The 12,977-nt window shown below is 41.2% G+C and overlaps 1 protein-coding gene across 1 annotated transcript in view; it reads left to right on the top strand.

Annotated features, from left to right (window-relative positions):
• LOC140195877 (uncharacterized) overlaps positions 1 to 12,977 on the top strand; it is a 456,388-nt gene that overhangs the window by 416,924 nt on the left and 26,487 nt on the right. Inside the window, exons 32-37 of the mRNA XM_072254523.1 lie at positions 2,487 to 2,639; positions 3,244 to 3,372; positions 4,536 to 4,664; positions 5,587 to 5,715; positions 8,431 to 8,559; positions 10,561 to 10,689. Of these exons, the coding sequence (XP_072110624.1) occupies positions 2,487 to 2,639; positions 3,244 to 3,372; positions 4,536 to 4,664; positions 5,587 to 5,715; positions 8,431 to 8,559; positions 10,561 to 10,689 (798 nt within the window). The remainder of the gene's footprint in view (positions 1 to 2,486; positions 2,640 to 3,243; positions 3,373 to 4,535; positions 4,665 to 5,586; positions 5,716 to 8,430; positions 8,560 to 10,560; positions 10,690 to 12,977) is intronic.

The raw sequence follows: 12,977 nt of genomic DNA, 5'->3' as shown, positions 1-12,977 counted from the left end.
ATTAAGACCTAAAAATTTAATTGCTGTATTCATAAGTTATCAGATTTCATTAGTTGATAAATCCTGCCCACAAAAAAAGTATAAATTAATCCCACTTCTTTGAGTGACTCTGAGATACTTGGTGCCATTCTCAATAGGGTATAGAAAATAGAAAGGAAACCAAAGAGGAAAGAAAGTAAAAGAAAAAAAAATTTAAAAAAGAAAAAGAAAGGGAGAAAAACCTTCCCAACTGGCGCTCCAAGTCCACGGCGCTTTAACCCCTCTTACTGTGGGGTCCGATAAAACATCGCACTAAAGATGGACATTCTTTCGCATATAACATAATTAATCTTTATTTAAAAAGAGACAAAAAAATTATCCACTCCCCCAATAACTCCTTAATTAAACATCTGTAAAAATAAATTATATTCCACACCTGTTATTACTAAATATCTAACATAATCTATAACATTGAAAGTAAATATTAATATAGCAATATATCCAAATAAAGAATAGAATTCAAACTTACTAAATATAACCCTAAATACTGTAGCTTAATACATATCCAGCATACTAAAAATTAAATGAATCAAAAGATGACATCTATGTAATCAAAATTATTCGTACTAGTTATAACAAAATTGGATGAACTATATAGTTCCTAAGTAGTAATTCAAAAAGACCATGCATAATCAATATTTTAAATCATAATAGTCTTCATCCATAATCATATAGATTCAAAGTTCAAGATTATAATGTTGTTATAATTAATCTATATTAATAAAGAAAATCAAATAATTTTCTTCATATATTTTGTCCAAGATGCAGCTTTCTAGGCCTCTTGTTCCAGAAGAATATTCTGAATCACGATGTCTCAGATATTTTTTGAATAAAGTTTATCACCTCCTGGGGGTTAGTAAAACATTTCCTCCCTCCATCCGACAGAGTAATTCTCAGCTTTGCTGGATATAATAAAGAATATTGAAGACCTTTCTTCTTTAATAAACTCCTTGTTAAATCAAAGTTTTTCCTTTTTCTTAAGAAGGCCACACTAATATCTGGAAAGAAGAATATCTTTCCCCCTTCAATCTCTAGTAGGCCATTTCTCTCTCTGGCCGCTATTGCTGCAGCTCGTAATACTTTTTGTTTATCTTAGTACTTCAAAAAGTGTATAAGTATAGAGCGTGGCCTGTGCTCTGGAGGTGGTCGGGGGATTAAAGTCCTGTGGGCTCTTTCTATAATTAATTCTTTGTCAAAATGCTTTTTCCCCAGAACTTTGAGGATCTATTCTTGAAAGAAAGTTACTGCGTCTCTTCCTTCTAATCCCTCTTTTAAATCCACTATTTTGATATTATTTCTTCTGCTATAGTTTTCAAGGGAGTCCAGTTTATCCATTATTTTTACTTTCTCAGTCCTCCAGGAATCTTTTGCCTTTTCCAGGCTTTGTAATCTACTCACAACTTCCTTCATACTATTTTCTAAATCCTGAGTTCACAAATTTAAAGATTCCAAAGTCTGCTTCATTTCCTTAGATTCTTGCATGATAAGGTCTAAATGACTCTTGAATTTGTCCATCCTACCAGTTAAAGTCTGGACTGCATTGGCCAACACATGAATTGTGGCGGCGAGGCCGCCGCGCTGCCACTGCCCTCGGACCTTCCGCAGGCTCAGAGGGACCATCTGCCGAGCAGGCCTCCTCACCACTGCTCCCGCGTCCCTCAACTCCAGACGCTCCCCAGAGTGCAGGGCCAGCAGCGATAGTGCCAGTAGGGTTTCCACGACTTTTCCTTTTAACCATTGCTTTTATTGAGGTTATATGAGAGCCTTATAAACAGGTTGTGAAGAAGTTTTTGTAGGAGTTATGCAGGGAAGCGCCCGGTCAATGGCACAACATCATGTGACCCCCTCTCCCCCACCCCCATGAGAATAGGTTGAGTGACGTTGGCCTTTTCTCCTTGGAGTGACAGAGGATGAGAAGTGACCTGATAGAGGTGTACAAGATGATGAGAGGCATTGATTGTGTGGATAGTCAGAGGCTTTTTCCCAGGGTTGAAATGGCTAACACAAGAGGGCACAGTTTTAAGGTGCTTGGAAGTAGGTACAGAGGTGATGTCAGGGGTAAGTTTTTTACGCAGAGAGTGGTAAGTGTGTGGAATGGGCTGTCGGCGATATTGTTGGAGGCGGATACGAAAGGGTCTTTTAAGAGACTCCTGGTTAGGTACACGGAGCTTAGAAAAATAGAGAGATATGGGTAACTCTAAGAAATTTCTAAAGTAAAGACATGTTCAGCATAGCATTGTGGGCCAAAGAACCGGTATTGTGCTGTAGGTTTTCTATGTTTCTATGTTTAGAGTCTTCAGCAAAGTTTGATTGGGTTGATCAAAGACAGAACACTGATCACTCTGAACTAATATGCTGAATATGCTGACATTATTGCACACATGCATATATTAATGGCTAAATTTTGTAATGTATATTTTCAGTGACAATGTTGTTTTCCCATACAGTTTGTCCAGAAGGTTACTATGGGAAGGACTGTATGAATCTCTGTCAATGTGGTAATAAACGTCGCTGTGACCCTGTGACAGGAAAATGCTTGTGTCAGTCTGGTGCACTGGACCCCACTTGTCATCAAGGTACCATGAGGCTTAAAATAACTTGTAAGTTACTAATGTGCAATATGATTTGAATTTTTGCATCATCTTAATTGGGAAAATGTTTCAAAGCTTAATCTAATATGATACATGAGTAATTTATTTATTTTGACATGATACTTCCTCTAAAAGTAGACAGCACTCTAATTTTTAAGGGTCTGTCTTATATTGTCGACAGTTAGTTGGTTTCTGTGTGCTTGATTGTTATCCTTGAATTTTTCTGTATACTCGCCCATGAGTTTGTTTAATCAATGAGGTTGCCTTGTATTTGAGACCATTTAAATGCCTTTAAAATCCAGGAAGACATGAGGGAGATCCTATGCTGAAAAATATAAGGGCGGCTTTACATTGAACATGAAGCTTGATATTCAGATACTTCAAGTGTTCATGACTGAATGCTTCAGAGTTAAAGTAAACAAAATGCTGGAAATCCTCAGCAGGTTAGGTACGGAGATTGGAAAGTTATTCTCTGCATGTGTGGGTGTGTGCTCCCCCACAATTTCTGTCTGACCAGCTAAGTATTTTCAGCATCTTCCTGTTTATATTTCAAATTTCTGCCCCCTGTGGTGGGTTGTTTTGTAATATTATCTTTGCTATTGACCTTGTGCAGTTTGCCCAAAGGGGCGTTTCGGACAAAGCTGTTTGTATATATGTGCCTGTCAGAATGGCGGAGTCTGTAACCCAGAAGATGGAACATGTTCCTGTGGACTGGGATGGACTGGTACCCATTGTGAAAAAGGTATACTCAGTGATTACAGGAGTTACATAGCATTCTGGATTCATGAATGTCATGGGGGGGGAGGGGGCTGATGGAAGAGGCTGGGAGTTGAGAGTGGAACAGGTAAACGGCTGAAGAAGGAGGAACGGAGAGGACAGTGGACCATGGGGGAAGTGGAAGGAGGTTCACTAGAGGGAGATGATGGGCAGAGGAGAAGGGGTAAGAAGGAAGCCAAAATGGGGAAGGGAAAAAGAGAATGGGGGGGGGAGGCTAATTATTGGAAATTAAAGAAATCGATGTTCATGCCATCGAGTTGGAATACAACTTGTTGCTTCTCCAACCTGAGTGTGGCTCCATAGTGGGAGCAGAGGAGGCCATGGTTTGATATATCGGAACGGGAATAGGCAGTGGAATTGAAATAGCTGGCCACTAGGAAATCCCACCTCTTGTGGTGATGCTCAACAAAGTGGTCTCTCAATCTCCATCAAATCTCACCGATGCAGAGGCCACACTGAGTACACCAGATACCACAGATGACCCCCAATAGACTTGAGGGTGAAGTGTCACTTCACCAGTAAGAACTGTTTGAGGCTGTGAATGTTGGTGATCTCTGATTAAACTGGAACCATTTGAACGATTTGAGGGAGAGGGTGTAGGAGCAGGTATACGTAGCACTTGCCCTGCATGCAGCGATAAGTACCAGGAGGGGAATTAGTAGGAAGAAACATGTGGACAAAGGAGTTACTTGGAAACTGATGATCAATGTTCTATTAAAGAACGTTGTGCGAGTTTCAGAGAATAGTACTGTGGAGGGAAGAAAAGTGTATCAAGTTCATAGTTTAGGGGTGATGTGTCTACACTGAAACATGCAAGGTTCATCTGCAGGGTCTGAATTATGTGAGGTATGGAGCATTGATGAAAGGATTTGCACTTTAAAGAGCTTTGCCAAGAATATTATGCCAGGCTGGAAAAGATGGGACCTTTTGGGAATGATGGGCAGTCCTGGGGACATTGAGAGATGTTGAGAATGAGCAGTTCTGAATAAGTCTGGTGTTCCAAGGATGGTGGGTCATAAAGGAAGCAACCCTGAAAGCATAGCTGGGGCTTTATATGATAGGAGGCAGGGGCTCAAGAAAGATATTGAAAGACTGTTTAGTAAAGAATCTTTTTTATGTGTGTGACAGAATGTCCTGCTGGGAAATACGGAGCTAACTGCCAGCTGGAATGTTTGTGCTTGAATAATGGAACCTGTGATAGGTTCACAGGCAGCTGTCGGTGTCTGGAAGGTTTCTATGGTCCTCTGTGTGAACACAGTGAGTAGACTCACCTTTTATATCATTTACACCAGCAGCCAATGTACATTATGTAAAAAGAGTGGTTTACAAAAGTTTCCTTTGAGAAAGTGTTCTGATGTACGATAAAGTCTGTCTGAGCCTGCAAGGTGATGTAGAAATGGTTAGCTTATGACCTGTGCCATAAAAATCATAAGAACTTATTCTTTTAGGTTTCATATCAGAATCATAATGTGAAATGGAATTGGCAGTTAAATGCATTTAAAACTATTTTCTATAATACAGGTTTAGCACTTGTTCATCTTTATAACATTGATCATCAAAGTAAACTTTGTCTGATCCAAACAGCTTGCTGTGATCATGACTTCAATTCAATTGTAAAAAGGAACCTGGCAAGCAATTGCACAGTGGTTTGTCCTAAGTTAGGACAAACTAGGATTTGTTCGTTATGTGCTGTGTTGATGATGTGGACTGTCAGGTTCTTTCCATGACCATGACTGCTCTTTGCAAAAATTTCGACTGAAGTGGTTTGCCATTGCCTTCTTTTGGGCAGTGTCTTTACAAGGCAGGTGACCCCAGGCATTACCACTACTCTTCAGAGATTGTCTACCTGGCCTCAGTGGTTGCATAACTAGGACTTGTGATATGCATCATGCAACCATCCACTATCTGCTCCCGTGGCTTCACATGACCCTGACCGAGGGGCTAAGCAGGTGTTACACCTTGCCCAAGGGGGACCTGCAGGTTAGCAGAGGGAAGGAGCCCCTTACATCTCTTTTGGTAGAAGCGTATCTCCACCCAGCCACCCATGCTAAAATGCTGAGTTTATGAAGCTATTCACACTATTACTTCATGCATCATAGTAGACTGAGGATGTAAAAAGGTTCAGTAAAGGTTGAGAATAATCTTGAACTTTGCATTCCTTTGGCTTATTTTTTCCTAGGTTGTCCTCTGGGCTTTTATGGCTTGTTCTGTGATCAGATCTGTGACTGTAAAAATGGTGCTGCCTGTGAACCTATCACAGGCCATTGCATCTGCCCCCCTGGTTACCAAGGTGACTTCTGTGAAAAAGGTAATGGCTCTTATGACTCTTCTCTCTCACCATGACAGATCAGATGCTGAGAGGAACCTCTAATGTCATGGGGAACAGGGTTTAAATAGGGCAATACGTCCAATAATAACATGAGGGAAGGTTAGAGAGAGCAATTTCACCAAGGGATTTGGTTTAATTGTTTCTGCCTTATGATCCCGAGGATACCTGGAGAATGAGATACAGGCTTCGTTTTACTGTACAATTCTAACAGTTGATATTTATGGTTGGTTCTTGTAAGATCATAGCAGCATAGGTCATAGGAGCAGAATTTGGCCATCTGACCCATTGAGTCTGCTCCGCCATTCAATTATGGCTGGTCCTTTATTTTTTCTCCTCCTCAACCCCAGTTCCTGGCCTTCTTCCTGTAACCTTTGATGCCATGTCTAATCAAGAACCTGTCAATTTCTGCCTTAAATACACCCAACGACCCAGCCTCCACAGCTGCATGTGGCAATGAATTCCACAAATTCACCACCCGTTGGCTTAAGAAATTTCTCTGCATCTCTGTTTTGAAAGGGAGCCCCTCTATCCTGAGGCTGTACCCTCTTGTCCTAGACTCTCCCACCATGGGAAACATCCTTTCCACATCTGCACTATCCAGGCCTTTCAATATTTGAAAGGTTTCAATGAGATCACCCCTCATCGTTCTGAATTCCAGCAAGTACAGACCCAGAGCCATCAAACGTTCCTCATATGATAACCCTTTCGTTCCTGGAATCATCCTTGTGAACCTCCTCCGGAACTTTTCCAATGCTGGCACATCTTTTTTAAGATGACGGGCTCAAAACTGTTCACAATATTCAAGGTGAGGCCTCACCAGTGCCTTATAAAGTCTCAGCATCACATCTTGCTCTGGTATTCTAGACCTCTTGAAATGAATGCTAACATGGCATTTGCCTTCCTCACCACTGACTCAACCTGCAAGTTAACCTTCAGGGTGTTCTGCACAAGGTCTCCCAAGTCCCTCTGCATCTCAGATTCCTGGATTTTCTCCCCATTTGGAAAATAGTCCACACATTTATTTTTAATACCAAAGTGCATGTCCATGCATTTTCCAACATTATATTATTTGGCAGTACCCGAGCAGGGAAGAATAAATATTCTTAATTTATGCATCCATTTTCTCATTCCTTTGATTTCAGTGCAAGCTCTGTTAGAGCTGTCCAACAGTCTGACAAATTTACCTTTTAACTGGGAGCGGTATATTGGTTTGCAGAACAGATTTGGATGAATTGTAGATTAAAAATCTATTTTTAATGATCTTTAGTATCTTTTAAATCATTTATCACTTGCTTACTTCCTTGCTTTGCGTTTGGCACAGAGTTGTAGAGAAGCATAGCACAAAAACAGGACCTTTGGCCTATCTAATCCATGCTGAATGATTCAAATGGTTTAATTTAATATCAGAGAATGTATACAACCTGAAATTCTTACTCTTTGCAGATTCCACAAAACAAGAAACCCCAAAGAATGAACCATCAGAACCCCAAATCCCACCTCCTCCCTCCCATGTACAAACATCCACTTGCACCACCAGAAGTACTGACCCTCCCCACCATGCAAACAATAGCAAAATCCCCCCCAAAGAGACCTTGATCTGGAATCCATCAAAAACTACAGATCATAACCCAGCACTTTGGTATCTCAAACAGGTTCTCTCTCTCCACTGAGGGAAAGCGAGTTCGCTCTCCTGCAACAACGAGAGCGGACCAGCAACTCGCTGCTCCATTGTTACAGTCATCCACATCGCTTCCCCAAGACCCCCGATTCGGGGACTGGCAGGCTCTCACCCTTCATCGAGAGAGAGAGAGGGGGATTACTCGAGTACAGAGGCCTTCTTCCAAAGCAGCACAGCCCGCCTGCTGTCCCGGTGTTTCGGTCTCCGACGACACTTAAGTTGGCAAAATCAATGAGGGATCAGGTCATCTACAGGACCACTCCCTGAAGCTTCATGACGTCCTGGCCGCCCCTGGAGATAGCGAAACTCCAGGCTGCACATTGCGGAGAACCACAGTTCGAACTGTTGATCACGGGCTCCAACAGAGCCCCAACCACAAGAAAAGAAAGACATAAGTTAAGAAGAATTAAGCTGTTTCATGGACGAACTGGAAGAAGGATCTCATGTTTTCCTGGCATACTGTATATGATGAATAAGCTCTTCTCAGGCTTCCAGCAAGATACAGGTATCAATTTTAACCAATGTTTCAATGACAAACCCTGCCATCTTCATCAGGGATGAAACCAGAGGAGATGCCTGATAAAGATGGCAGAGTTTGTTATTGAAATGTCAGTTAAAATCAATATCTGTACCCGATTGGAAGAAGTTATTCAAATGGAAGAAGTCACCGGTGTCTGCATAAGCCTTTGGCACCATATTTCCTCGCTCCTCCATTTCATGTTTTTACAGATCCCCAATCTCAATCACACCCATCCTCTCTCCTTCTTTCGATATGAACACATACAGACAAATCTATCTCACAAAATACAGAAGACAGTGGCGAAGTCAAAAACAAGCTAGTCTTTGATAGTATTTTATGCTTAGGGCTGTGCTTTTTTAAAGGGAGAAAGTTTCCTTCATTTGCTTTTAAAACCTCAAACAGTATGCCGTTAAATGTCTGATGGGAGAGTGGCGAGGGCAGAGGTGGTTTCATGAACATGCTATGTGCTACTGTGTAACCATTACTTTGTTTGTAGTATGTGACACTGGATACTTTGGGGACAGATGTCAGAGGGCTTGTGACTGTGAAGGCATCACATCTTGTCATCCTATAACAGGGAAGTGCTTCTGCCCACCAGGGAGAACTGGAGATCGATGTGATACAGGTGATGTTGATTGTGTTTACTCATTTTTTTCCTGCATTTTATCTAAATAATAGACAAGATTATACCACTCATTTCTCTGTAGTTCACCAGTGTACAGGGAGATTTAGTATTCAACACTTTGGAAGTAGTACAACATGTTCTTCAAAAGATTTTCAATGGCCCAATGGATGGGAATGAACCCTTTTTCAAAATGCTCATTAGCTTTCATGGTAGATATTTGCTCCTGTGACAGGGAACCTGAACTGCTTTCTGCAGAGACTAAGTGTTGAAATGCTCAAATGTTAGACTGCCCTTCTGGAATGGTCAAGTGGTAGAAGGCAGAAAATTTCACTTAGCAGACAAACAGAAGAAGATTAGGATACATCTATAAGTAAAAAGATTGAATTTTGTTTGGAAAATTCCAGCTATTCATATTATCTAATGGGCTATGGCTTAAATCCAAACTGTGTCCACTTGAACTGAACTATATTGGCAATAATCTAATGAGTTGCCATACTGCAAGATCATCATTGAATCTCAGGCTCAATTCAACACTGGGAAGATAAAAGTGTAATTGAATCTCCATGTAGTGTTTTGGCTTCATTTGCATTGCTGTGTGAGTTAGTTTTCTCTTGTTCTTGGCTAGCCACTAACCTGTCACGAGTTGAGGGAAAAAAAAAATTCCACCCCCTCGCAGCTGGGCTGCCTAAAAGATGAAGGAAGGTAAAAACCATTCTCACATATTAAAGGTACTGGGAAGGAAACTTAAAGTTGTAATATATAGTGTTAATGGATTACAGATGTGAGAGTAACCCAAATATCCATTTTGGGCTAGAATGGACAAAATTATCTCAATAGCTTCCTGCAGGTATTAGGATTTTTGAATCATAAAGCAAGTTTGGAAAAGTTCATTTTGCATTCAAGGAGCACCAGCACTTTTCCACAAAATTATTCTTTGTTATCTGTAACACTGACATGTCGAACAACTTTCTTCTGAATACCATCAGCAGTCTAGTTGTTGAAATGTGAAAGAAATTGGACCTCGTGTATCAATAAATATTTACAAACACTTTTTAAAAGAAATTATATATATATAAAACATAGAAAACCTACAGCACCAAACAGGCCCTTCGGCCCACAAAGCTAACGCGAATATGTCCTTACCTTAGAAATCACCTAGGGTTACCCATAGCCTTCTATTTTTTGAAGCTCCATGTACCTATCCAGGAGTCTCTTAAAAGACCCTATCATTTCCGCATCCACCACCGTCGCCGGCAGCCCATTCCATGCACTCAACACTCTCTGCGTTTATATTAAAAAAAACTTACTCCTGACATCTCCTCTGTACCTACTCCCCAGCACCTGAAAACTATGCCCTCTTGTGCTAGCTATTTCAGCCCTGGGAAAAGGCCTCTGGCTATCCACACGATCAATGCCTCTCATCATCTTATACACCTCTATCAGGTCACCTCTCATCCTCCGTCACTCTAAGGGGAAAAGGCCAAGTTCACTCATCCTATTCTCATGAGGCATGCTCCCCAATCCAGGCAACATCCTTGTAAATCTCCTCTGCACCCTTTCTATGGTTTCCACATTCTTCCTGTAGTGAGGCGACCAGAACTGAGCACAGTACCCCAAGTGGGGTCTGACCAGGGTCCTATATAGCTGCAATATTACCTCTCGGCTCTTAAACTCAATCCCACGATTGATGAAGGTCAATCCACCATATGCCTTCTTAACCACAAAGTCAACCTGCACAGCTTGAGTATCCTATGGACTTGGACCCCAAGATCCCTCTGATCCTCCACACTTCCAAGAGTCTTACCATTTATGCTATACTCTGCCATCATATTTGACCAACCAAAATGAACTACCTCACACTTATCTGGGTTGAATTCCATCTGCCACTTCTCAGCCCAGGTTTGCATCCTATTAATGTCCCGCAGTAACCTCCAACAACCCTCCACACCATCCACAACACCCCCAACCTTTATAATATATATTTATTTTGTTTCCTTCCAGAATGTCAAATGGATAGATATGGACCTAACTGCTCCTTGGTGTGCCACTGTGCAAACAAAGCTCACTGTGACTCTCGTAATGGAAATTGTGCATGTCCTTTCCAATGGATGGGGCCAACGTGTGAAGAAGGTACAGTCAAAGTCAGGTGTAATGTGACAGTAGCTTGATCAATCTCAAAGGAAACAGATGGAATCGCTTTCATCTAATCATAACTCATAATTCTGCGCTTACGTCTTCTATCTTACAATGGTTCACAAGTACAGTGGATTCTGGCTAATTGGGCCATCAGTTAATTGGGTAGCCACTTATTTGGGACAAAGCTTAAAGAACAAAAACTAACTGAGAAACCAGCTTGGATTCCCTTTGTTTATTTGGGACGCTATGCTGCTTAATTGGGTCAGGGGACTGTTGCTGAACAGTCTCTAACTAGCATCACACACATGTATTTGCATGGCTGTTAGACACTACACTGTGCTTAGAGCAGTGGTCCCCAACCACCGGGCCACGGACCGGTACCGGGCCGTGAGGAAACTATATGATTTGGTGATATGAAACAATATGAGTCAGCTGCACCTTTCCTCATTCCCTGTCACACACTGTTGAACTTGAAATAGCCTACCAAATCATACCAAATAACACAAACCCTAAAATAACACTAACATATAGTAAAAGGAGGAATGATATGATAAATACACGGCCTATATAAAGTAGAAAATAACGTATGTACAGTGTAGTTTCACTTAACAGAATCAGGAAGATTAAGCCAAAACTGAGTTTTAGAAAAAATCGGCACGTCCATGCATGCGTACGTCATGTATGCACACGTCACACATGCGCACCTAGGTTCCCACGCAAGACTTCATGGTCATGGTAGTCTTTCTCGGGGTAAACACAAGTGTCCTGTATTTGACTGCTACTTTAGTCCCTTATTTGGGAGTGAGAAAATTGGCAACCCTACTTGAACACCCCACCCCCGTCGGCCAGTCCGCAAGAATATTGTCAATATTAAATTGGTCCACGGTGCAAAAAAGGTTGGGGACCCCTGGCTTAGAGTGTACAGTTTTTACAATGGCATCAGATGCATGTGCTTGTACTCAAAAGTAGTGATTTTGGTCACTGATAGTTGGTGAGAAATAAGCACTAAGACGATTCAGAACTGTTTTTCTCACTGCAGTTTCAAGCGTTCAGGCTTGAAAGTGTCAGAAACAGCCAGGAGTAAAATCTTTGGAACTGCGAAGAATTTAAAAGTATCAACAATCATCTTGAATGTCACAATGAAAATGAAAATTTGGAGGATGCAGTCTGTGAAAGCATTATATGAAGGCAGTCCATTATCTGCACTAGATATCTGCGCTGATCTTGCTCATTTATAGTCAATCATAATAACATGCCAGCGTACACTGGAAAAATTCCTTGAATGATAACTATTAGGAACTATTACATGGTTTTATAGTACTGTAGTAGTATAGGTAGTGTTCTTGTATGTTAAATACATAATTTGTTTCTCAGCTAAATGGTAGTTTGACTTTTTTATACCTTTTTAACTATTTCCATGATACTTCTCCTAATTGGAGCAGCTATTTAGGTGGGCCAAAATGTACTGGTCCCGATGTGTCCCAATTATGCGGGATCCACTGTACATTAGCGTTGTTTGAGATAATAATGAGCAGGTTTATAGAGAGGAACCGAAATATAGTTTGAGTTCAACCTGGAAAAATGGGAAGTGATTCACAATGGAAGGTCAAATTTGAAGGCAGAATACTGGGTTAATGGCAGGATCTTAGCAGTGTGGAGGAACAGAGTAATCTCTGACTTCACCCTATCTGTGCAAGTTGATAGGGTTAAGAAGGTGCCTGTAATATTCCCTTCATTAGTTGGGAGATTGAGTTCAAGAGCCACGAGGTAATGTTGCAGCTCTATAAAACCCTGGTTAGACCATACCTGGAATATTGTGTTCAGTTATGGTCGTCTCATTGTGGGAAGGATGTCGAAACTTTGGAGAGGGTGCAAAGGAGATTTATCACAGCGCTGCCTGGATTAGAGAGCATATCTTGTGCAGGTAGGTTGAGCAGGCTAGGACTTCATTCATTGGAGCAAAGGATTGATAGGTAACTTAATAGAAGTGTACTAGATGATAAGAAGGATAGATCAAGTGGATAGTCAGAGACTTTTTCCCCAGGGTGGAAATGGCTAATAGAGGGCATAATTTTCAGGTGATCTAAGGAAAGTATAGGTAGTTTTTTTTTACACACAGAATGGTGAATGCATGGAACACCCTGCTAGGGGTGGTAGTAAAGCTACACGCATTCGGGACATTTAAAAGACTCTTAGATAGGCACATGGATGAGAGAAGAGTGGAGATTACTTGGGAGGGAAGGGCTTGATTGATCTTAGAGTACAGTTAGCACAACATCGTG

The sequence above is a fragment of the Mobula birostris genome, chromosome 4 (genome assembly GCF_030028105.1).
Source record: "Mobula birostris isolate sMobBir1 chromosome 4, sMobBir1.hap1, whole genome shotgun sequence".
In the NCBI taxonomy this organism is placed as follows: Eukaryota; Metazoa; Chordata; class Chondrichthyes; order Myliobatiformes; family Myliobatidae; genus Mobula; species Mobula birostris.
This window is presented reverse-complemented; position numbering and strand designations above follow the sequence as displayed.